Genomic DNA, 27,610 nt, shown 5'->3' on the forward strand with positions numbered 1-27,610 from the left:
ACAATCTATGTGAATTCCTTGATCATAGTGAGTTCTGACTTCATGGGCTTCCTCACATTCAGCCCACTTGTAGGTTATCTCCATGTAGGCATGAACCATCTGATACGCACCGGGGCATCCTCTCTTACTAAAGCTGTTATATTTAGTACACTGATATGATTTCTCTTCATGAATTTTCTGATGTCTACAAAGGTATGAGCTCTAGAAAGGGGCTCTTCCACAATCAATATGTACATAAGATTTCTCCCTTTGATCACTTCTTTGATGGTCAGTGAGGGTTGACAATTTTCCATTTTTGCCTTTATAATTTTGAATTATCTGATGTCCAGTCAGTTTGGACCCTAAATAAGGGTTTTTTTCCCCCACGTGTGAAATTTATACAGCATTCAGAATGAATGGTTTCTCATGTTGAATAAATGCTCAGCTATCCCTGAAAGCTTTCTAGTATTTACTGCATTAGAATTTTTCCCCAGTATGAATTGAATGTTCTAGTGAAAATGGACTTCTGGATTAGACATTTTTCTACATTAAAATTACTGCATTTTTCTCTAGTATTAGTTCTATAAGGCAGAGTAAGATTACATTTTGATATAAGCTTTTCCCCATCTACCCATAGTTTTCCCCTGTCCAATGAGTTGAGACTTGTACAGTCTTTTTATATTAATTACATTTTTATGCTTTCTCATCAGTGTAAATTGTCTGATATATTTATCAGAGCTGTGTCATCAGGTTTATTACATTTTTTTACTCTTTGGAAATTTCTCCGTAAGTCATTACATTAATCGTCTCTCACATTAGTCAGCTGACTTCTAATTAAATATGTGTAATGTTTTCCCAAAGTTTAACTAGGGTTTTCTGGTGTTTCTTTATACAGTTATCAAATTGCAAGACTCCCTCTAAAATGGAATAAAATGCACAATTCCGAATGAATCTTTCCACCATCATTTTGAGAATGAGACTTTTTCAGAATACCCTTTGTTATACTGACACTTTTATATCAAAGTATGAAAGAAATTCTAAGCATAAATATTTTCCATCTCTTGGGCTATGAAGGGAAAAAAACTTCTATGTAAACAAAAACCAAATATTGCTAGTGATTTCAAGTAGCTTTGAGTCTCAGATATGACCTTTCAACCTCTGGAAACAAGGGTCAAGAAATACAAAGAGTAGAAACCAAGAAGGGATAAGACTCTGAGTTAAGAGAATGGGGAGAGACCAAGTAGGAGGACTGAATGGAATAAGCAGGCAAGGTGTAGAGACAAACCAGGGGAAGGACTGGATTTGGGTAGTTGAAGCCTCATCTCCTAATCTGTGGACTATCATGGCAGAATACTAACCTGTCTGTCTTGCTTCCTGTCTCTCCCTTCTTATCCTTCCCACACAGTTCCCCCACGTTGATATGAACATTGCTGTAGTCCCAGGCCTCACCCAGCATTTCACTGTGATAATTCTCACACTTATCTGCAGACTTAAACAAAAATAAGAGAAGGATAGGTTGGTCTAGAGGACCATGGGTCGGGCTCTGTTCACTGATATAATCTGGCAGATTAACTGTCATCAGGTTATTCTATCACAGACAGCTCTTGAATGTTGAATTTACTCTTAGTATCAAGTCCTGAGTTGTTCTTCCTCTTACTTGCTGGACAGGGACATTTTCCAGGTTCTACAGACTTCTTGTGCCCCTGCCATTGTATTCTTCCTGAACTCAGCTTTCACATCTTGAAGTTGTAGTGTCATGGTTAAGATTCTTGAGGTTAGCTCAAGGTTTGCTACATACCAGAGGGTGATGTTGGGCAAAATAATTAGCCTCTCCTACAGTCACTGACAGCCCACATCTCACGCAATTGAATCCTATAGCGAGGCATAAATCACTGACCCCCATGTACCTACAACTGACCTTCTCAGTCCTGTCAATCACTGCCCATACAGATCCCACTCATTAACCGAACCCCATTATCTGAACAACCACATAGCCCACTGCAGACCAATGGGTGCCCCATTAACTGACTCCCACAGACTGCTCATTCATTGTTTTGACAAATATAATTGGGTACCTAGTCTGTGCTAGGCCCATGGGATATATCAGTATGAAAAATAGACAAGAGTTGTTCCCTTCATGGGGCTGACATGGGGGTGGGGGAGACAAACAATAAATATATAAGGTGAATAAATAAATTACATAGTATGTTAGGTGACAAGTGGTATGGAAAAAAAGAAAACAGTAGAGCAGATTAAGGAGAATGGGGAAGGCCAGAGGGAAAGGGCTGCTGTCTTCAAGAGTGATCCCATGTAGACTTCATCGAGAAGGCTCAATTTGCAGCTGGGGAGCAGCGAGCCACGGGGATCATCTAGCAGACGGAGCAACCAGTGCAGAGACCAGAGGGCAGGGATGTGCTAGGTGTGTCTGAGGGATGGCAAGGAGGCTGGTGTGGCTGGTACAGGGAGAGGAAAGGGAAACAGTCTGGGAAAGGTAGGCAAAGTAATGGAAGTGTATTATGTTGAACCTTGTAGGCCATTTCAATTGTGAATTTTGAGATTAACTAGGAGACACTGGAGGGTTTTAAGAAAGGAATTGATCTGACAAAAGGACCACTCTAGCTGCTATGCTGAGAACAGACTGTAGGGTCTAAGGGTGGAAGCTGGAGGTAATTAGGAAGCTAGTGCAGTAATTTGGACAAAAGATGATGATGGCTTGCACCACTGTGATATCAGGGGAGTTAATGAGAAGTGGTATGAACGGATAAAAATTATGAAGGTAGAGTCAAGATTTCCTCATGGATTGGTTGGGGAGGAACAGAGTTGTGGTGAGAGAGGAATGACAAAAAAATGAAAATACAAGTAACAGTGGGCAGACCCTTAGGAAGTGCCAGTTCCACTCTGAGATTAGCATCTAACCTTTGTTAAATTCTTCATGTCTTTGGACTTCCTTTGAAGAGGCACTGAAACTACACTAGGAAAGTGCGCTAGGAATGAACTGACATGAGAAGGGATTCCAAAGTCTGCTTCTCTGGTTTATATCTTTTTCTGAAGTCCAGACAAGGGACTTGGGAGACCTGTCACATAAAAGCCCAATGCACAGACTCGTCATCCTGAGGTGGCATGGTCATGTGTGCTGGTTACACAGCCTTTGTGAACAATGCAGAGGAAGTAGTAGTAGTGGAGGGTGGGTCCATTGTGTGGAAAGCACGCTGCTTTAAGATGGAACATTGCAAACTCATAAACTCTGTAACCCTGAAGGGTCCCAAATGGTGGTCCTTCAGCTTCTGTCATAGAGAATTTCTGTGTGGCCAATCAATAGACTAGAAAAGCAAGGTATGGAATGTATTGCTTTCCCAAACAATCACTGGATATCTTGGGATTAACTTGGCTGAAGGGGTAGTGGTGGTAGTGCAGAAAAATCTCAATTGTAGAAGTCTTGTCCAATGCCATGCACATCATCTGGATGAGATCATGGCTGAGATCTCTATCTCAGTGTTCTCAGAAATGCACTTTCAGGGGTCGAGCAAAAGGTGATGCTGAAGTAGGTTGGATTGTGGAGGTGGTCCCAGAACTTCCAATCAGAAAAGTACAGAAGAGCATCACCTCAGCAAACAATGACTCCCTTAGTTGAGGTCATACAATAAACTGTTAATTATGATAAAATATAATAAAGCCACTGCTTAGGCCAGCAGTATCACCATAAATATATTCAGGTTGACCCAGATACAGCTAATAGGTCACTTATTTACTTTTTTGCCTCCCCAGACAGGGATGAGTAAATAGGCACCCCAGGGGTCATAAAGACAGATGAACTCAGTGAAAGACTGTAATCTCAGATGGAGGGCGTTCAACCTACAATGATTCTTTCAGAGCCACAGCGTATGGGACCATCACTGGAATGGATGAGCTTTTTAAACTAGCAGGTCTTAGCCCCAGGGGGCCAGCACAACTGCAGGCACAGACCTCTCATGCTTTCACTAAAAACAAAACGAACGACAAAAAAACTCGGATTAGAAATGTGTTTGTCTGGAATTCAAGGTAAGGCAGTGGTAGGTAAGGCCTGGCAGGGCATATGGACAGTACTGAAGGCAAATGGCTGCAGCAGTGAGCATGGTTTTTCAAGTTCATTTTGGAGTCTGGGGTTGCCAGCAGAGTGAGACTGCAGATGAACGTGTGGACACAGGGCAGAGAGCCCCACAGAACCTCTTGAAATGCTGCCTCACACGCAGCTTAGTAGGGGAGAAAGTAAGAACTGCTGACCATGCAAAAGGAGATGTCTGTCCACACAGGGGGTCTTCATCAGATGCAGCTAAATTTAGGAAATATGGGTATTGAAGGTGCTGGAAACTTCCAATCAACATTTCAACCTAGTCTACTGAGTTCCACCATGATACAGAATATCTGACTTCTGTGACTTTGAGCTGAGGTGCAGCATTTGTAGGAGCCACTGGTTGTTGGACTCAGCAGCTGCCCAACTTCACAGCACTTCCACAGGCCAGAAACTTGTCCACTTCACTTCCCAGAGTAAGAGTTGACTTGCTTTTCCATTTTCACTGGGTAGTGTATTCCAGCTGGAAGTAGGATGGGCTCCCCGCTTCTCTGTGGTGGGGAAGGGGAGTGCCACCAGAGGCTGGTGTGAAGGCATACAGATGGTATTTTCTCTTTGTGATTTTAACTCGAAGTACTGGAGGAATAAAGATGGTGAAGGAACTGGACCCGCAGGACAAGAGAATCATTCAAACTTTGGGACATGGACACGGCCCCTGCCTGGGAATGTCACTGGTGCTGTCGGTAACACCTTCCCCTATGGAATGACTCAATGTGTTGTTCGCCACCGTCAGAATGGGATGTGCATTGCCCAGATGGATAGGTAATGACCACTGTTAAATGCAAAAGTAGAAATTCAAAGTTCTCTGCTTTTCCAATGAATAGTTTAATAACTTCAGAAACCTGGACAAGGGCAGGGCAAGGGCCAGGATGCAGTCATTTGATTATTTTGGGACTAGCAAATATACTCTAATACAGTGGACATAGAGGACCATCCCATAAAGGGAAATAGAGGGGATCAGGGCATTGTGAGAACTGGCCTTGAAGATCTCACCGCTTCTGTCAACTGCACATTGAGAAATGGCAGGTCCCAGGTGTGAGTGGCCCAGAACACAACCAGGTGGTTGGGACCCTCATACCTGAAGGTGAGTGTGCCTCTGAGTGATGTGTGAAGACTGACCACAGTGCAGGACAACTGGAGGGCCATGTCTACATAGATTCAGCCCTATTTTAGGTATCAAGACAGGCTTAGTCAAGCTGGGGCCCGCAGGAACTGTGTAACTCAAAACGTTTCATCAAATTCTGCCTCCAGACAGGGGTCATATTCTGAGTGTGGTTTGGGTACAAAATCCAGGATCATGGACTCTGTATGGGGTCAGATCACCACACTCCCCAGGGCAAATGAGGTAGTGATGAGAGACAGCATGGTATCAGTTAGGAGTTGATAAACCAAAAGACGGACACACTGTTCCAACAAATTATCCCAGAAGGAGGATACAGGTGAAAAGCCAATGGGACTCAGACTAGGGAGATCTAACAAATGACGGTTTCAAGTAGAGGGTGGGGAGTATAATTTAAGTAATTCCTGCACTGAAGCATGGGCGACTGCACTTTTATACTGGGTGTGAGGAGTGTGGGTGAAGAGAGAACTAAGGATTCCATTAAAGGTGGAATTATTTAAGAGAATGAAGCAGAGTGAAATACTTATATGTCATTTTCTTACTTTTTGACAATTTGATAATTTCTCTTAATAGCCAAATGTAATTTCAATAAACCAATCTCTATACTGTTCATGAAACTCCTTTTTGGTTCTGACAATTGCCAGTTCAGACTAATTATACAGCACTGTTATTCAACTGAGGCAACACTAAACTATGAGGAGTGTTTTCCATTCTAAATTCTCAAAACCACAATTTTGTGAACTTGATTCTCAGTAAATAAAATCACTTGAATTCTTTTATATTCAATAATTAAAATACTCAGTCTCAAAGCTTTTCATATAAACTGCACTTATATCATTTTTCTCCAATATGATGTCTCTGATGTTGAATGAGGTTTGCAGTCTGGTTGAAAGCCTTCCCACATTTATTACATTTATAGGGTTTTTCTCCTGTGTGAATCCTCTGATGTTGAGTGAGGTGTGTGCTTCGAATAAAGGCTTTCCCACAGATTTTACATTTGTAAGGTTTCTCTCTAGTATGAATTCTCTTATGTTGGGTAAGGGCTGAATGGTCACTGAAGGCTTTCTCACATATATTACATGTATAAGGTTTTTCCCCGGTATGAATTCTCTGATGTTGGGCAAGGGCTGACTGGTCCCTAAAGGCTTTCTCACACAAACCACACCTGTAAGGTTTCTCTCCAGTATGAATTTTACGATGTCGAGCAAAGGACGAATTATCCCTGAAGGCTTTCCCACATTCATCACATTTGTAAGGCTTCTCTCCCGTATGAATTCTCTGGTGTTCAGTTAGGGAAGAGTTCACTCTGAAGGCCTTTCCACATTCATTACATTCAAAGGGCTTCTCTCCAGTGTGAATTCTCTGATGCTGAAGAAAACTTGTGCTTTGATTGAAAGCTTTCCCACATTCATCACATTTATAGGGCTTGTCTCCACTATGAATATTTTGGTGTTTGGTAAGATGTGCCCTGCAGACAAAGGCCTTTTCACATATACTACACTTAAAAGGTTTCTCACCAGTATGTATTCTATGATGGTGGGCAAGGTGTATGCTTCGGATAAAAGCTTTTCCACATAAGTTGCATTCAAATGGCTTCTCTCCAGTATGAATTTTCTGATGATAAGTGAGTGAGGAGCTCACTGAAAAGGCTTTGCCACACTCCTTACATTCATAGGGTTTCTCACCAGTGTGAATTCTTTGGTGATGGATAAGGTGTGTACTCTGGTGAAAGGCTTTCCCACATTCTCTACATTCGTATCGTTTCTCTTTAATATGAGTTTTCAGATTTGCATTAGGTGTTTCAGTATGAATTTTCTGATGCTTATTAAGGGTTGAGCTTTTAGAGAAGACTTTTCCACACTCACTACACTCAAAAGCTTTTTTGCCAGATTGAACTCTCTGACTCTGAATAAAAGATGAGTTCTTGGTGCAGCCTTTCCCAGATTCATCACATTCCTGGTCACTAACCCCAGACAGGGTTTTCTGGTGAGTGATGACCGCTTGCTGCAAATTCATCTCCTGGCCTCCATGCTGCTGTTCTAACAGGCTGTCACTTTTCCAGTGACCATCTCCAGTGAATCTTTCCGTTATCGTCCACTGATCCCATTCTTCTTCAGGAATATCTGCCTTGTGAGTTAACATCCTGCTCACAGGAATAGTCACCCAGTCTGAAAGACATTAAAAAAAAAAAGTCTGTTTTGCCCTAGTAAAACATCCAGTTGTGATGAGATAACAAGCCTGTTAATAATGCCAACAGAGAAGTTACAGTTTTGAAAATGTTCTTGAAGTGAAGCTAAGCAAGGAAAGAGGAGGAGAGGTGAAGAGATTCTGGCAGGAAGGTGTTGATCTACTGTATAATGTATAAAGCAGGAGAGCTTGGGAACTTGAACTCAGAAGTCACAGAATTGGGTTGGAATCCTGAGTACAACATTTATTTTCTTTGTGATGATGGAAAACTTACCTTTCTAAGCCTAAAAAAGCAAAAATAAAACAGAAAAAACAAACCTGGTACAGACCACCCTATGCTAACAGATGAGGAAAAATGTCTCTTGCTCTATTCTAGTGATGTGGTCTTTAATACAAATAATACAGATGTGTTAAGAAACTTCCTGAAATTAGAGGTCAATAATTGGTAGAAAAAAAATTCAACTCAAGAGAACTAGCGGAGAAGCCACGGGGAGCAGCCAGAAGCTGGAAGTCAATAGAACTTGGAAGACAAAGGAGAAGACTCCACCATGTGTGTTGCCATGTGACAGAAAATCCAAGCAACCCCAAAGACTGCCAGCCAGCCAGAAGGTACCGACCCAGGAGGAAGCAAGCCTTCTAGCCTGTGAAAGTAACTAGAATGTGAAACAATAAAACAAGAGAATACTCGACTACAGACTATTGTTGATAATCAGAAGTACTCAGCTGCAGACACTGAGAGAATAAATCATGAAAGAAATGAATTCCAACAAACCATTAATAAATTAACCAAGGACCTACAGGCTGAACAACAACAGCTGTAGAATAAGGAGCTAAAATATGCCAGGGGGAAAGAAGCGACTGAAACACAATTAGCAGAATATCACAAGTTGGCTAGAAAATTAAAACTTATCCCCTAGCGTGCTGAGAATTCCAAAGGTTATGACTTTGAAATAAAATTTAATCCTGAGTCTGGTGCCAATTGCCTTGTCAAATCAAAGCTCAAATTTATGTACCACTCAAGGAACTCCTAAACCAAACTGAAGAAGAAATTAATATAGCTCTAAATAAAAAATAGGTTTAGAGGATACTTTAGAACAATGGGATACAATGGTAACAGAGCAAGAAAAGCGTAAGAACTCTAAAAGAAGAAATTCAAAAGCTGGATGATATTTACCAACAAAAAGTTAAGGAAGCTGAGGAAGAGAGAAAAAAATTTGCCAACTGTCAGATCCCAGAAAAAAGAGTCTAACATATAGAAGGAATGTCTGATCCAGGGGCCCAGCTGCTTATCTCACAGACACCAGGTGCACCATAAACTAAGGGTTGAAGGCTGTTTTAGAAATCCCAGTCATAGTGGCGCCTAGACCCCAAAAGGCAGATAAGACAAGATCAGACAGGTCCATAAGATGAACGATCATCACAAACAAGCCAAAAGGTCTGCTTCCTCCACATAGATAACACAGCTACATTTCAAAGAAGAATAATGCTCAGAACCCCAGCAACCAATTGGCTCAGAAATTGATAGGCCCTCACCCAATCGAGGCACAGAACACACTGAGCAGGCACCCTTCCCCCCAACACCCTCCCATCCCAACATGGGTTTTTCCTTTTAAAAATGCTGCTCTCAGATAGAGAGCTGGAGCCATTTTCTTTCTTTCTTTTCGCTGGCTCCCACCTGCTTTCTTCCTCTAATAAACCTTAAACTCTCTCCTTAAAGCATGACTCGCTGCATTGTGTGGATTCCTGAATGACTCCAACCTAACACCAACGAGCTCGAGTCCCTGAGAAACACAAGCACTTGCTGGAGAGCGGTGTTAACGAGGTCCTCAGTGAAACTGTAAATGAATTAGATGCTATTCAGTGGGAATACCAAATAGTTGTGCAGACCACAACTAAAGACAGACAAAAGTGGGAAATCAGCATCTTTTAGAGATGGTTGCTACATATGTAGGGTCTATAGAGAAACATCTTGAGGAGCAGACTGCTCAAGTCGATAGAGAATATGAGGAATATCCATCTGAAGATCTCTTAGAATATATTAGGGAGATTGGAGACAAGTATAAGAAGAAAGCTTCTCTACTTAAGGCTTCTGATGAAGACAAAATGTTGATTAAGCAAGAACTTTTTAAGTTTGAAAAATTTCTGTAACTTATCCCATGCCCTACCTTACAACGAAGTCTCCTGAACACACACACACACACAGAACTGCAAAACCAACATTTTTGTTTTATGGACTCATTTTAGCATCTAGACAGAAATAAAAATGTAGCCTGTTTTAAAGGCTGTGCGAAATGCAGATATATACTAATGAAATTAGGACCTCTTGATTGTGAGGAAGCAATGTCTTCAAACCAATATGAATAATGTGACATCTATATATGAGAAAAATGTACAAGGAGGACGTATATGAAAGCACAGAAATTAGGAACAAAGAAGCAAATCTGCCAGGTATATCCAGTATGTGTAGGAGGGAGAGGCCCTGGATCTGAGGGAAAGGAATATACTGGTCATCAGAAATATGACTATGTTACTAGTATCAGAACTATGTCCATCAATTATCTGACAAAATGATTTCTCTCCTTGAACACAAATCCCACACTTACTCAACAATCTTCTCACATGGTTTCATGGGTCCTTCAATATAAATAAGTATGGTTCTGGCTTGCATATTAGTCTTCTTTCTGTATTTGTGAGTATCCAAATTTTAATTTAAGTCTATGTAATACTTCGTACAAAGAAGTGCAATGCTAAGGACTAGATACGAAACAGATGAAACAAAGGTGCCTGGGAAATCCTATCAAGAATAGGCCCTCCTCATCCCTTCTCACTCAAGCAAATATTCTACAAAGAGCTACAATAAAAAAATCCTTTTACTTATCTGGAATGGAAAGTGAAACAGGTATATCTTAATGCTAAAATCCTGTTGAACTCTAAATAATATATCCTTGCTGAAGACAAAAAAGTCAAAGTTAAACACCAATATTGGGAAACTTCAAAATCTTACAGACTGACTTCCATTTCTGGCCATGCTAGACTAGCCTGTGATAGACTAACATTCCTGCACTAAACAACTAGAAAACCCGAATTAAAGAAAAGTCTCGGGCAGTAAGAGATGCCACCTGAGGCAGGCAAAACCTGACAGCTTACTGTCTGGGACAGAAGGGAAGTACAGTGATCCACACATTTTCTGGTTTTTCCCTCAAATAATCTGCTGAATTCTTTAGCTGTCCAGGGAGAGTCCAAAGTTAAGCAGAAGTCCAGAATGTTCTATAGTCTTATGGTGCTGTGGAGCCAAAAATTGGAGTTCGAGATCTTCCAAGAAGAGGGGTCCTAGCATTGGCTCTCACCTGGAACTCCTGGGGTTTACAACACAGGACCAAGGGCAAACAAGAGGAGGAATAGGCTTTACAAACACTGCAACCCGATGTCCAGCTAACACAGTCCTAGGATGGATTAAGATGGTTTGCTTGTACTCTAGCTCCCTGTCAGAGGGGAAGATAAATCTTCAATATAGGACTATAATGCTATCCAGAGCCTGTATACTCCCTTCATATATTATCTCAGGCCTTCAATCAAAAAGTTTCAAGCTAATCAGAAACTAAATCAAGAGAAAAAGAAAAACAATCAAAAAGACTCACAGAACCCGGAAAAGTTATCAGACATGGACTTCAAAATAACTGTGATTAATATGTTCAAGAAAACAGATATGAACAAGAATTACAATAGAGAACTGGAATAAAAGAATCAAACGGAAATTCTAGAAGTGAAAAATACAATAATTGAAATTATGAACTCAAAACAGATCTAGCAGTATATTGGACACAGCAGAAGAAAGGAATAGTGAACTAGGAAATACATAAGCAGAAGATAGCCACAGTAAAGCAAGGAAAGTAAAACAAAACAAAGAGATGCACAAGAGACAAGGTAGAGGCTGAATATATGTGTGACTGGAGTTCTGCAATGGGGCAGAGAGAAAAATGGGGAAAAAACATTATTTGAAGAGATAAAGGCTGAAATATGAAATTACAGAAGCACTGTAAACTTCAAGCAGGATAAACACAAAGAAAACCTACATATTCACATCATAGTAAAACTACTGAAAACCAAAGAAAATCTTGAAAAGTACTCGAGAAGATATATCATATTCAAAAGAACAAACATAAGACTGACAGCTGTTTATTCAACAGAAACAATGGAAGTCAGAAGACAATGAAGAAACACCTTAACTGCTGAAAGAATAACTGTCAAACTAGAATTCAATAGAAAGAGAAAATATTCCTAAAAAGTAAAGAAGAAATAAATATATTTCCATACAAATAAAAACAGAGATGTATCACCAGCAGACCAATGTTAAAAAAAATAAACAATAACAGAAAGGAAACAATAATTTCCTTCCAGGCAGTAGGAAAACAATCCCAGATGGAAATATGGCAATGTAAGAATGAATGAAAAGCAATGGAAAGAATAAATAATTGGATAAATAAAAATAATATTGACTGTAAAAAACAGTAATTAAAATGTTGAGGAGTTGAAATTACATGTATAATTAAAATATGTAGCAAAAGTAATACAAAAGGTAGGAGAAAGAAAACGGAGTTAAATGTTTTAAGGTATTAACATTCTCTGGGACTTAACAGTAAAAATTTATATTAGAATGATAATAATCTGGTTTTACGTATTTGACTTACCACTAAAAGGCAAGCTAAAGGAGGCAAACTAGCAAGTTAATTTAGGGTGAGAATGGAACAATAAAAATAATCCAAGAGAAAACAAGAAAGAAGATGAAAAGGAACATAAAGCAGGCAAGTAAAACAGAAAATAAATAAGATAGTACACATAAAGTACCATTCATATTAGTAATTGGTCAAAATTATCCTATTAAAAGACTAGGACTGTCAAAATGGATTAAAAAAAATCCAACTAAATGATGTTTAGAAGAGAAATACCAAAAATATAGAAAGATAAAATTGAAAAATAAAGAATGGATAAAAATATACCATGCAAACACTAACCAAAAGAAAGTTGGTATACCTTCGTTAATGTCAGACAAAATCAGACTATGTTAGACAAAGCAGTCTTTAAGATATTTCATATTGACAAAAGGGTCATTTCTCCAGGAACATATAAAAATATAAATTTGTACGCATATAATAACAATTTCAAAAATGTACAAAATGAAAACTGAGAGAATGAAAAGGAAAAATAGACAAATCACGAATCATAGTAGGAGATGTTCACAAACCCCTCTTCTTAACTCAGAAATAGGGACAACTTCAATAACTCAATAAAGAAACTTGAACTGATATATTTAGAACACTATACCCAATGATGCCAAAATGCACATTATTTTCAAGTGCAGACTATTAACCAAAACTGACAATAGGCTATGAAGCAAGTATGAATAACTTTTATAGGCCTGAAATAATTCAGAATATATTCTCTGAATTCAGTGGAATGAAGCCAGACAGGAATAACAAAATGCTAAAAAAAGAAAAATTAGAAAATCCACAGATATTTCTAAATTAAGAATACATTCCCAAATAACCCATAGATCAAAGAGTAAATCACAACAAGAACTAAAAAATATTTTGAACTGAATGACAAAAATATGAATTTCAACTTGTAGGAAGTAGCTACAGCCATGCCATGCTTAGAAGAAAATGTACATACACACACACATATGTATGTATACATATTTCAAATATATAAGAAACAAATTGTCTAAGTGTCAGTCTCAAGAAGATTGAAAAATAAATTAAACACAAAGGAGAAGGAAATAAATAGTAAACAAATTGGTAGATGTCTAGCAAGACAAATTAAGAAAAGAGACAAGGCATAAATTACCAATATCAGGAATGATAAAGGTGAAATCAGGGAAGATTACATGAAGACTTAAGAAAATAATAATAAATAGAAGAAACTGCATCCCAGTAAATCTGACAGTTCAGATGAATCAAATTCCTAGAAAGGTAAAATGTAACAAAACTGGTAAGAAAGAGAAAACTGGAATAGTTTTATATATAATAAAGAAAATTATTTTTAAAAAAGCTTTCTCACAAAGAAATTTCCTGGCCTAGATGGTTTCTCTAGTGAATTCTTCCAAACATTTAAGGAAGAAATAACACTGATTTTGTATAAACTCTTCCAGAGAATTGAAAAAGGAGGAACATTTTTCCAGCTGGTTTTATGAAGCTAGCACAACCTACCAGAACATGACGAGAACACTAAAAAATGTGAAACTGCAGGCCATTCTGTCTCATGAACACAGATGCAAAATTCCTAAACAAATATTAGTAAAAGAAATACAATAGGATAAAAAAGCATAATATATCACGACCAAGCTGAAATTCAAGATTGTTTTCACATCTGAATAATTCAATGTTATTAACCATAATGGCAAAATAAAGGAGAAAAATCATATTATTATTTCAATAGAAGCTGAAAGGGCATCTGGCCCAATTCAACACTAAGTCATAATAAAAACTCACTGCAAACTATGAATACCACAGAACTTCCTTAATATGATAAAGTGTATCTACAAGAAGGCAACACCAAACTTCACAATTAATGGTGAAATATTAAAAACATTTCCCTGAGGGAATTATTCTCAGATGATGATTGTGTTCATTAAAAAATACAAAAGCTTCTACAGAGAATCTATTAGAATTAATAAAGGGAACTTAGTAATATTGCTAGAAACATATATCAATATATAAAAACCAGAGTATATCTGTATACCAGCAACTGAAAATGAAATTTTCAAAAGATGTTTATGATTGCATAAAACATCAAATACTTAGACAAAATATGAGAGATTTTCAAGAACTCTACACGTTCAAATACAAAAAAATTAAAAGAATATAAAGAAAACCTAAATAGACTTAGGAATATACTATATTCATGGAATGGAGTATTCCCAATTATCCTCATTAAGTCTACAGATTCAGTCCAATTCTTATAATGATCTCAGCAGGAGTTTGGTGGAAATTGATAAACCAATTCTAAAAGCAAAGAAAAGAGCAAAGGTGGAGGACTTGCATCAAGTTTAAGACAAATTATCCTGTTGGAGTAATTAAGACATCGTGACATTGGCACAAGGTTAGACAAACACCAGAATGGAATAGGATTCAAGTCCAGGAACAGACTCACAACAAACAGACCAAGGTCTGCAACTGGGGAGCTCCCGTGAGGGCACTCAGCACTTGCAGACTTGTAGTGACTGTGTTTACTCTTCCTACATGGAAGCCGATGGTGGGAGTGGCAGGGGTGGCACACAGAAGCACCAGGAACCCTTTCCAAACCCCGGAGGCCCATGGGTGTGTGGCAGAGAGGGTCTGGGGTGCATCAGAGCTGGGGGTGAGACGTGGCCCTGCAGCGCAGGTGTTCTGGTTTGCTAATGCTGCCATTATGTAAAATACCAGAAATGAATTGGATTTTATAAAGGGGGTTTATTTGGTTATAAAGTTACAGTCCTAAGGCCATAAAAATGTCCAAACTAAGGCATCAACAAGAGGATATCTTCACTGAAGAACAGCTGACAGCGACCGGAAAACCTCTGGTAGCTGGGAAGGTACATGGCTGGCATCTGCTCCAGGGTTCTGGTTCCAAAATGGCTTTCTCCAAAATGTCTCTGGGCTTGTCTCTCTTAGCTCCTACAGAGCAAACTTTGGGCTAGCATCTCCAAAGCATCAGCTCCCAAGAGTCTCTCCAAAACTCTCTCTCAGCTGCTTCACTGAGCTCTTCCTGTCTGTGAGCTCTTGCAGGACTCCAGTGATTTAATTAAGACCCATCCTGAATGGGCAGGGTAACACTTCCAAGGAAATAATCTAATCAAAGGTATTACCCACAGTTGGGTGAGTCACATTTCCACAGAAACAATCAATCAAAAGTTTCCACCCACAAGATTGGGTAAAAAGATCACGGCTCTTTTTTGGGGGAGATAATATATCCAAACTGGTACAGCAAGAGTGGTCCACTCGGAGTGCCAGGAACTTCCAGACCCACTGCCAAACTGTGCAGGGTCCACCCCCCACCCACAGGGCTGGCAGTCTCCAGTGCATATGGGCAACTGGTGCACTGATTGGATTTCCACCCAGTTTGGACCCCGCCCAGTGCACAGGTGAAGTTGGGGGAGAGCTGACTTGAGAGTAAGGGGTGGCTCAAGAACACCATATTCTGGGAGGACAGGGAAAGTGCACTCCAGCAAGCTGTAGTTCTGCCAGATTAATAGATAAATGTTCAAATAATCCTGCATATCCCAAAATAATATTACCAAGATAGGCAAATGCCCTGAGGCAAACAACTGAAAATCATAAAGCACATGAAGAAACAAGAAGATATGGACAAGCCAAATAACCAAATTAAAAAGCTGGAGGAGACACAGAACTTGGAGCAATTAATCAAAGAACACAAAAGTCTCCAAAAAAACTTCAATGAGTTGCCTAAGGACATAAAGGATATCAAGAAGACTCTAGAAGAGCACAAAGAAGAATCTGAAAGAGTAAATAAAAACATAGCAGAACTTACCAAAATAAAAGACACTGTTGATCGAATTAAAAATACAGTAGAGACACACAAGAGCATATTTGAAGAGGCAAAAGAAAGAATAAGTGAACTAGATTGACAGGGCAATTGAATGTAAAATGCACAAAAAGAACAAATGGTGAAAAAAATAAAAAAATTTGAAATGGATCTCAGGGAAATAATGGACAGTAAGAAGTGAACAAATACAAGAATCATTGGTGTCCCAGAAGAAGAGTAAAGGGCCAGGGAGATTATTTGAAGAAAGAGTTGGGGAAAACTTCCCAACCCTTCTAAACGACATACACATGCAAACCAAAGATGCCCAACGAACTCCAAATAGGATAAATCCAAATAAACCCAGTCCAAGACATATACTGATCAGACTGTCTAGTGCTGAAGAGGAGAAAGTCCTGAAAGCAGCAAGAGAGAAGCGATGCATCACATACAAGGTGTGATGCTATGGTTCAGGTGATGGTGCCCAGTTGTCTGGTCAAGCAAGCACTGGCATAACCATTACAGCAAGGACATTTGTGGCTGGTGAATAAACCAGAAGGCAGGTTTATTAAACCATCAGTTAACTGACTGCATTCTGTGGCTGATTACATCAATGAAAGGAGGGTCTTCTGTGATGAGAGAATTCAATCCAGCTGGATTTAAGCCTCCCCTGGGGAGTTCATCAAAGACCTTCATTGGAGTTGTCAGCTTGCTGCACGTCCTGTGGAATTTGGACTCATGTATCCTGCCCTATAGAATCTGGACTTGTGCATCTCCAAAGCTGCATGAGATACTTCTATAAATTTCATATTTACAGAGATCTCCTGTTGGTTCTGTTTCCCTAGAGAATGCTGACAAATACACGAGGGAAACCACATAAGACTAAGTACTGACTACTCCGCAGGAACCATGGAGGCGAAAAGGCAGTGGTATGACATATTTAAGATTCTGAAAAACAAAAACTGCCAGGCAGAAATTCTTTATCCAGCAAAGCTCTCCTTCCAAATTGAGGGAGAGTTTAAAATTTTCACAGACAAAACAAATGCTGAGAGAATTTAACAAGACACCTGCCCTGTAAGGAATATTAAGGGGAGTTCTACTGGCTAAGAAAAAAAGAAAGAGAGAGAGAGATATGGAGAAGGGAATACAACTGAAGAGTATTAGTGAGGGAAACTTAAAGGAAAAAAAAAGGGATTCAGGGGATGGGGGTGGGGCGATTTGACAACTAAAGACCAAAGGATAAGATGATTAATTCAAGAACTGCCTTCACAGTAATAACACTGAATGTAGATGGATTAAAGTCCCCAATTAAAAGATACAAATTGGTAGAACGGATTAAAAAGTCTGATCTATCAATATGCTGTTTACAAGAGACTTATCTTAGACCCAGTGACACAGAGATTGAAAGTGAAAGGATGGAAAAAAATAGTCCATGCAAGCTGCAGGCATAAGAAAGCAGGGGTAGCAATACTAATATCAGAGAAAATAGACTTTAAATGCAAAGATGTCATAAGAGACAAAGAAGGACATTATATATTAATAAAAGGGACAATTCACCAAGAAGATAAAACAATCATAAATGTTTATGCACTGAATCAAGGTGCTCCAAAGTACCTGAGACAAACATTGGCAAAACTGAAGGGAGAAAAAGACATTTCCATAATAATAGTGGAAGTATTCAATACACCATTCTATTCTATAGACAGAACAGACAGAGGACCAATAAGGAAACTGAGAACCTACACAATGTGATAAATGAATTAGACACAGACATACATAGAGAATTACATCCCAAATTACCAGCATGTACATTCTTTTCTAGAACTCATGGAATGTTTTCCAGTGTAGATCATATGTTGGGGGACAATATAAGCCTCAATAAATTAAAAAGATTGAAATTATTCAAATCACATTCTGCGACCATAATGCAATGCAACTAGAAGTCAATAACCACCAAAGAAGCAGAACATTCACAAACATGTGGAGGTTAAACAGCACACTCCTAAATAATCAATGGGTCAAAGAAGAAATTGCAAAAGAAATTGATAAATATCTAGAGATGAATGAAAATGAGAACACAATATATCAAAACCCGTGGGATGCAGCGAAGGCGGTAATGAGAGGGAAATTTATACTCTAAATGCATACATTAAAAATGAAGAAACAGCTAAAATCAAAGACCTAACTGTACAACTGAAGCAGCTAGAGAATGATCAGCACTTAACCCTAAAGCAAGTAGAAGAAAAGAAATAACAAGGATTAAAGCAGAAATAAATGATATGTACCATATCATCAGTACCATAAAACTCCTAGAAAGTAATGCAGGGAAACATCTTCAAGATCTAGTATTAGGAGGTAGCTTCTTGGTCCACACCCAAAGCACAAGCAACAAAAGAAAACAGAGATAAATGGAACATCTCAAACCTCAAAATCAAAAGCTTCTGTACCTCAAAGGCATTTGTCAAAAAGGTGAAGATAGCTTAAGAAGGTCGCTTCTTAGACCTTACACCTAAGGCACAAGTAATGAAAGAAAAAATAGGCAAATGGGAACTCCTCAGAATTAAAAGCTTCTGTACCTCAAAGGAATTTGTCAAAAAGGTAAAGAGACAGCCAATTCAATGGGAGAAAATATTTTGGAAACCATCTATCTGATAAGAGACCAATATCTTGTATATATAAAGAAATCTTACAACTCAATGACAAATAGTACAAATAGCCCAATTATAAAATGGGCAAAAGATATGAAAAGACAGTTCTCTGAAGAGGAAATACAAATGGCTAAAAAACACATGAAAAAACGTTCATCATTGCTAACTCTTAGGGAGATACAAATCAAGACCACAATGAGGTATCATCTCATGCCAGTAAGAATGGCTGCCATTAAACAAACAGGAAACTACAAATGCTGGAGGGGATGTGGAGAAATTGGAACTCTTATTCATTGCTGGTGGGACTGTATAATGGTACGGCCACCCTGGAAGACAGTTTGTTGGTTCCTTAGAAAACTAGATGTCGAGTTACCCCTCAATCCAGCAATTTCACTTCTCAGTACTTACCCAGAGGATCTGAAAGCAGTGACACCAACAGATATTTGCACACCGATGTTCACAGCGGCACTGTTCACAATTGCCAAGAGATGGAAACAACCTAAATATCCTACATCAGATGAGTGGATAAACAAAATGTGGAACACACATACGACGGAATACTAGGCAGCAGTGAAAAGAAATGAGGTGGTGAAGCACATGACAACCTGGATGAACACTGAGGAGAAAATGTTAATGGAAATAAGTCAGATACAAAAGGAGAGACATTGTGTATCACTAATGTGAACTCTTATTGTAGAATATAGGGGCCCTAGAGATAGCAGTTAGTGAAGGGGGAATGATAATTCAGTAAGAACAGATAAGATATTAAGGGTAATCTTAATCATATGGGAATGCTCAGGATTGACTATGGTTTGCTAATTTTCATGTGGTATGGTAGGAGCATACTGGAAGCAATGACATTATTTCATTGCTTCCAATGAAATAACGTCATTGTTTTTCCTATTCCTTTGTTATATTTCTCTGGAAATGTTTTATTTTTTTGATAAAGTATTTAAAAAAAAAAAAGATTATACTGTTAACTATAGTCCATACTTTGTAATAGGTACATTTTTCTCACGCACCACTGTATTATTAACTCCTTGTAACAATTTCCTATATTTGTCCTAGTTCATGAAAGAACTTGTTAATATCTGTACTCTTAATCACAGCCATCACACACAAGATTCACTGTGTTATACATTCCCATGTTTTAACCTCCAGCTTTCCCTCTGGTGAAATACCTGACTCTATACACCCCCTTTCCACCATATTCATCCACAGTTCAGCACTGTTAATTATGTAATACCAATCAAAATTCAAACTACCGATTTCCTGAACTGGAAAAACTATCAAATTTATTTGGAAGGGAAAGGGGCCTCAGATAGCCAAAAACATGTTGAAAAAGAAGAATAAAGTGGGAGGACTCAACATTTCCTGATTTTAAAGGATATTACAAAGCCACAGTGGTCAAACCAGCATGGTACTGGCATAAAAACAGACATATAGACAGTTGGAATTGAATTGAGAGCTCAGAAATAGACCCTTAGATCTATGGTCAACTGATTTTTTACAAGGCTCCCAAACAAGTACACGCAACTGAGACAGAACAGTCTCCTCATTAAATGGCATTGGGAAAACTGGATATCCATATCCAAAAAATGAAAGAGGACCCTTATCTCACACCCTATACAAAAATTAACTCAAAATGGATCAAAGACCTAAATATAAGAGCCAGTACCATAAAGCTCCTAGAAGAAATTTAAGGAAACATCTTCAAATCTAGTGATCAGTGGTAGTTTCTTAGAACTTACACCCAAAGCACAAGAAATGAAAGAAAACTATAATTAAATATTTTAATTAATTGGGCCAGCTTTTGAAACAGTAGTGCCACATTTAAAATAGGGTGTATTTTTATACATCGTGGTTTGCCCCTTTATCAATGAAATAGACACAAGGAAAGATGACACTTGAACTTTGCATTTCAGTACCAGTTTTACAATTTTTTTGAATTTGGTTTTTCTTTACAAAACCCAAACGCATTCATTAAGGTCATTTTTACCTGTTTATCTGCTTAGGGAATGATTTGGTGACTTTGTGGATTTTGAGACTGTTGTTCTTTTAAAGCACCAGTGTGTTAAAATAGCATTCTTGTAATTTTACATGCTTTTGTGATGGAATGCTGTTTTGTTATATTATTTTGACTTTTGGATTTATTTCATTTGCATTTGCTCATTTATGATTTCAGGAGGAATACTGAGTATCTGAGTCACTGAAAATACTAATAAACTAATAAATGCAGAGGTTTAAAAAAAAAAAAATGTAAAGTAAAAAGGCAGCCTATACAATGGGAGACAATATTTGGAAACCACATATCAGAATGTATAAAGAGGTCCAAAATGCAACAACAAAAAAGACAATCCAATTAAAAAATGGGCAAAAGACATGGAGAGACATTTTACTGAAGAGGAAATACAAACGGCTCAAAAACATATGAAAAGATTTTCAACTTCACTGGCTATTAGGGAAATGCAAATCAAAATCACAGTAAGATATCATCTCACACCTACTAGAATGGCCTTTATAAAAAAACAGAGAATTACAAGTGCTGGCGAGGATGTGCAGAAAGAGGCACACTTATTCAATGCTGAAGGGAATACAGGAAGGTGCGGCTACTCTGGGAGGCGGTGTGGCTGTTCCTCAGGAAGCTAGGTGTAGAACTGCCATATGACCCAGCTATTCCAACACTAGGCATATACTCAGAGGAAATGAAACTAAGACACGAACAGACATTTGTAAACCGATGTTTACAGCAACATTATTCATGACTTCAAAGAGATGGAAACAGTCTAAATGTCCATCAACGGATGAGCAGATAAACAAACTGTCGTACATACACACGATGGAATATTACACAGCTGTAAGACAGAATAAAGTGATGGAGCATATAACAATATGGATGAACCTTCAGGACATTATGTTGAGTGAAATTAGCCAGAAACAAAAGGACAAATACTATATGGTCTCACCAATATGAACTAACATTAATGAGCAAATTTTGAGAGTTAAAGTTGAGAACACAGGTTATCAAGAGATATAAAGAGTATAGAGACTGGACATTTGATGCTGAAGTAGTATAGAATGCTCAACAGGATTGATTGTGTACATCCAGAAATGGATAGCCTAATACTGTGTGATGGTAGTGCAATATTGTAAGTACACTGACAAAAGATGACTGTGAGTAAAGTTGAAAGAGGAAGGGTAGGGGCATGTATGACACCAGAAGGATAGATAAAAGATACTGGTACTGTATAACTTAGTGAAACCTAGAGTGGTCAATGATGGTGATTAAATGTACAAATATAAAAATGTACATGTGGGAGAACAAATGAATGGCAACTTTGCAAGGTGTTGAAAATGGAATAGTGTTGGGGAAAAATATAATCAATGAAAATAAGAGTCTATAGTTAATAGCAACTTTGAAATACACTTCCATTAATTCTAACACAGGCAATTTATCAAAGCTAAATGTCTACAAGAGGGGGATATAAGGGAAGGGTATGGGATTCTTGGTGGTGATGTTGTTGTCTGACCTTTTTATTATATTATATTTTACTCTATTTTTATTTTTTCTTTTATTCTTTTTGTGATTCTTAATTTTTTTTTTTTTTTTTGAGTAATGAATGTGTTCAAGGGCTGATTGTGGTGGTGAATGCACAAGTACATGATGATACCATACGCAACTGATTGTACACTGTGGATGACTATGTTATGTGAATATGTTTCTATAAAATTGCAGGGGGAAAAAAATAAACATGGATACAAGTGCTGGAGAAAACATGGAGAGAGGGATGTACCTATTTACCGTTGGTGAGTAAGCAGAATGGTGCAGCTCATCTGGAGGGCAGTGTGGTGGTTCCACAAGAAGTTAAGTGTGGGATTGCCATAAGATCTTGCAACCTCATTATTGGGTATATACTTGGAAGAACTGAGAGCAGTGATAGGAATGGACATTTGCACACTGGTGTTTATGGCAGCAGTATTCACAATTCACAGTGGATGGAAGTGGCCTAAGGCACATCCACTGATGAACAGAATGATGAACTGTGGTGTGTGCACACAACAGCATACCCAGCAGCTGCAAAAAGGAATGAAGCCGTGAGGCGTGCAACTAGATGAATGGATCTTGAGGACAGAATTTTGAGTGAAATAAGCCAGAAACAAAAAGACAAACATTATAACACCTCACTAATACAGATTAACTATAATGTGCAAACCCTGAGAACTGAATCTTAGAGCACAGGTTATCAGGGAAAGGCTTATTGTAAAGGACCTTAGAATGTAAGCTCTTATAGCCATTACATCTGTTCATGAGTCGTAATGGTTGTCTCTGAATTCTGAGATGCTGAGCTGTTTGAGTATAACCTGGTCGGTCCCTGGAACTTTGAGTGTCTGTGTGACACCTGAGACTCAGAGCTAGAGTTCGGCAGCTATGAATATCAGTATTACCGCACACTGCAACTGTTAAAAAAGGTAAAAAAAAGAGTTCAGACTTCAATTAGGCACAAATGAAGTGGATCTGGTTAGGACTAAGGCAAATCAGACTAAAGGGGGAAGGACGATATTGACTGTTTTTTAAAACTTCAACTTCTGTGTGAGACCAAAGGAAGAGATATTTATTTGGTACAGAATCTATATTTTCCTTAGCACACTAAACAATTTAACTTGTATGGTCATAATTACAAATACCATAATTACATGGACCTTTGAATAGGCAGTGAGATCTGGTTGGTTTGTATAGTGAGATCTGGTTGGTTTGTACAGGTTTGTATTGCGTGAAACCCTGATATATCCCAAAGGAATCTGGGCAGAAAATAAAAATGTATTTGCAGAGTCACCCTGAGGGACTGGGGAAACGTGGAAATTTTAAACTTCCCCTACTGGGGAATTCCTGATATTTTCACAAGCGTTGGGTATTACAAGTTTAGTAGGCTGAGCCCTTGATCTTGGGGTTTGTTCTTATGAAGCCTGTTACTGCAAAGGAAAGGATAAGCCTACTTACAATTGTGCCTTAGAGTCACCCCCAGAGAACCTTTTCATTGCTCAGACGTGGCCTGTCTCTCTAAGCCAACTCGGCAGGTGAACTCACTGCCTTCCCCCTGTACATGGGACATGACTCCCAGGGGTGTAAATCTCCCTGACAACATGGGACGTAACTCCCAGGAATGAGCCTGGACTCAACATCATGGGATTGAGAAAGTCTTCTTGACCAAAAGAGGGAAGAGAGAGGAAACAAAGTTTCAGTGGCTGAGAGATTTCAAATGGATTCAAGAAGTTGCTCTGGAGGTTATTCTTACATGTTATATAGATATCCCTTTTTAGTTTTTAGTGTATTGGAATAGCTAGAAGGAAATACCTGAAACTGTTAAATTGCAATCCAGTATCCTTGATTTTTGAAGATAATTACATAACTATGTAGCTTACATGGTGTGACTGTGTGATTGTGAAAACCTTGTGGCTCACACTCCCTTTACCCAATGTATAGACAAATGGGTGGAAAAATGGGAACAAAAGTTAAATGAATAATAGGGACAATGGGAGGGCTGGGATGTTTTGGGTGTTCTTTTTTACTTGTATTTTTATTCTTATTTTTATTTATTTATTTTTTGGAGTAATGACAATGTTCAAAAATTAATTTTGCTGATGAATGCGCAACTATATGATGGTACCATGAACAACTGATTGTATGTACACTGCGGAAGATTATAGGGTAAGTGAATATATCTCAAAAAAACTGAATTGAAAAAGAAAGTAGAGGAAAAAAAACCCAGAAACATGAAAATTTTGAGAAAAAATTGAGAAATTTAGAAGACTAGTCCAGGTGGCCCAATATTAATATTAAGCATCCAACAAAGATAAAATAGAGAAAACAAAAAATGGATATTAAAAAAAATTAGAAGAAAATGCTTTGAAATCAAAGGGTATATAAATCTTAACTTGAAAGGCTCACCAAATGCTCAATTCAAAGAATAAAATTAAAACCACTCTTTTGTGGTATATCACTGAGAAACATCAGAACACTGGAGTAAATCAGATGATCCTGCGAGTTTTCAAAGAAGAAAAATAGGTAAAAAATGATCAAGAATCAGAATGATTTCTTAATGGCAACCCTGGATTCTAGAAAATAATGGATCAAATCTTCAAAATTCTGAAGAAAAGTGATTTTCAAGGGTGAATTCTATCCAGTCAAACCATTCAGAAAGTGTCAGGGTGGAAAAAGAAGACATTTGCTGGTTACAGAGAATTTATTCCCATGCATACTTTCTTAGGAAGCTTTTGGAAGACGTGTAGCACCAAGAGAAGAGAGTAAACATAAAAGATAAGGAACACAGTAAATGAGAGATCCAGCCCAGGACAGAGGGGATTTGCAGGAAGATGACAGCTAGGCAGGACTTGGAAGGCTGACTGCTTCCAGAAGAAACTTTTTCAGGAAAACAAAATTGTCAGAATGACTGATGAATCTGAAAATCTTGAAAGGAGATACAGAATAGAGAAGGGCTGGGATTAAATTAGTGATCAGTGTAAACTATAAACTAAGATCCAGTCAACTCTGAGAAGAGATTGCTCAGGAAAGCAAAAATAGTCAAAATTTACTACATGGATCAGTTGTGAATAGCCTTTAAGGATGTAAACTTTGATTACTGGTCTAACCGAAATTACACTACAACTGTACTGGGAGGAAAGAGAATGGAAAAGGTAAAAAGCATGAGTCATTGTGGGTGAGGAGTGAGTTTAATTCTCATTTTTAATAGAAGAAATTCAATAAGGAATTTCAAAATTAAAAAGTCAAGAGGTAGAAATACAAACATATTACTTAGAGACATGGAAGCCAATATACCCAATATACCCTAAAAGAAGAAAAGTTTTGCATAATAAATCTTGTAGAATCTCATTAAACTAAACGCTTGTACTCCTTTGATAAAAATAAAACCTAAAAATAAAGTAAAAGAATAGAATAAACTCCAAATAAGTCAAAGGAAATAATGAAGAAAAAAAAATGAAATAAAGATAAAACAGAATCAACAAAAGCAAATGTTTACCCACTAAAAAGGTTAATAAACCTCTAACAAGATTCATACAGAAAAAAAGAGAAGACAAAAATAAATATTATTAGGAATTAATTCTTTCATTCAATATACACATACTGAGATTTGGTGTGCTGAGGATACAAAATCAAATAATACAAAATCCTTCCCTCATGATTTAAAGGGTAGAAAGGATTATTTTTAAATGACATACCAAAATGAGTTACTACTTTACCCCCACTATGATGGCTATTATTAAAAAAAGAGAAAACAATAAGTGTAGGCAATGATGTGGAGAAACAGGAACCCTTATACATTTCTATTGGCACCGTAGAATGGTACAGCCACTATGGAAATCAGTTTGGTGGTTCCTCAGAAAGTTGAAAATAGAATTATTGTATGAGCTAACTAGGTCACTTTTTGGTATATACCCAAAAGAATTTAAAGTACGAACTCAAACAGATATTTGAACACGAATGGTTACAGAAGTATCATTAATAGTAGCCACAAAATAGAAGCAACCCAAGTCTCCCTTGATGCATGAATAAACAAAATGTGGTATAAACACTCGGTGGAATATTATTCAGCCATAAAAAGGGATGATGTTCTGACACATGCTTCAACATGGATGAACCTTGAAGACATCATGTTGAGTGAAACAAGACAGATACAAAAAGACAAATACTACATGATCTCACTTATATGAAATATCTAGAGGAAGCAAACTTGATAGAGACTAATGATGGCTTACAGGTTAACCAGGAGCCAGGGTGGAGGCGGGTGGGTCGGGAGATGGAGTTATACGTTAATGGATTAGTAGTTTCTGTTTGAGGTGATAAAAAAGGAGGGGTAATGGATATTGGTGATGGCAACACAACATTGTGACTACAATTAGGATCACTGAATTGTTTACTCACATATGGTTAAAATGGGAAATTCTGAGTTGTATATTTGTAACTATAATAAAAAGTTTAAAATAAAACAAGACACAAAGCACTGATAATAAAGTTCATAAAGACAAAGACTGATATTTTACTTCAGTAAGAACTTCTGTTATTAAAGGAAAAAGAGGAGCTACAGACTAGGAGAAGATAACTGACATACATATCACCTGATAAATATTAGGTTTACGAATATATAAAGAATGCCTACAAATCAGTAAGATAAAAGATAAACTGTAATAGAAAAAGGGCAAAGAATATGAATAAGTGAGAGAACACAAATGATCAATAAACATAGGAAAGGAGAGTCAACCTTACTAGTACTCAGGGAAATGCAAATTAAAACCACATAAAATAATATTTCTCGGGAATGGGTCTAGCAGAATTTTGAAGTCTGACAGTTCCAAATTTTATCAAGGATATAACAGGACCTGCATCAATTATTAGTGTATATTGGAACTTATTTGAGCTGCAATCTGGCAATATCTGGTAACACTGAAGAAGCGTACATCCATAAATCCAGTATTTCTCCATCTATGAATATCCTAAGAACTCTGAAACAAGGCCCATGTATATAAGGAAGTATGTATAAAATATTCTGGTTGGCATTATTCCTAATAGCAAAAAGAGTGGAAACAATCTACATGTCCATCAGCAGAAGGGATAAATTAAGGTATCATCATTGAAGAAATATCAAAGTTTGGTTAAAAAAATGGCTTAACATCCATTTAAGAGAGTTATATACATATACACACACACACAGAATCACATACATATATACATATACGTGTGCATATGTGTGTTGTGTGTGTGTGTGTATATATATATATAAAATAAACATATATATGGTAAAACCACAAGGAGAAGCAAGGGAGTTGCAGGTGTAAGATTCAATCTCGTGGCTCTCTGGTGTAGAGGGAGGAAGATGTGATGAGGAGGCCTGCTGGGACTTTAGATCTGCTGCCTATGTTCCATTTCTCAAGCTGTGCAGTGGGGTTTAAGTTTTGTTTCATTATTATTCTTTAAACTGTTCAAAAATCTTACAGAGATCAAAGGACATGATGACCTTCAAGCAGCTGGAGAGTCAG

General features: G+C 37.8%; 1 protein-coding gene across 4 annotated transcripts in view; it reads right to left on the reverse strand.

Annotated features, from left to right (window-relative positions):
- Positions 1–2,689: 2,689 nt before the first annotated feature.
- ZNF454 (zinc finger protein 454) overlaps positions 2,690–27,610 on the reverse strand; it is a 36,621-nt gene continuing 11,700 nt past the window's right edge. For 2 of the 4 annotated variants that reach the window (XM_037817739.1, XM_037817738.1), the window contains exon 5: positions 2,690–7,375. In XM_037817739.1, coding sequence (XP_037673667.1) covers positions 6,042–7,375 — 1,334 coding nt within the window. In that variant the 3' untranslated portion in view covers positions 2,690–6,041. The remainder of the gene's footprint in view (positions 7,376–27,610) is intronic. The other 2 variants (XM_037817737.1, XM_037817736.1) reach the window with 1 other exon arrangement.

This window comes from Choloepus didactylus, chromosome 24 (assembly GCF_015220235.1).
Source record: "Choloepus didactylus isolate mChoDid1 chromosome 24, mChoDid1.pri, whole genome shotgun sequence".
Taxonomy (NCBI): domain Eukaryota; kingdom Metazoa; phylum Chordata; class Mammalia; order Pilosa; family Megalonychidae; genus Choloepus; species Choloepus didactylus.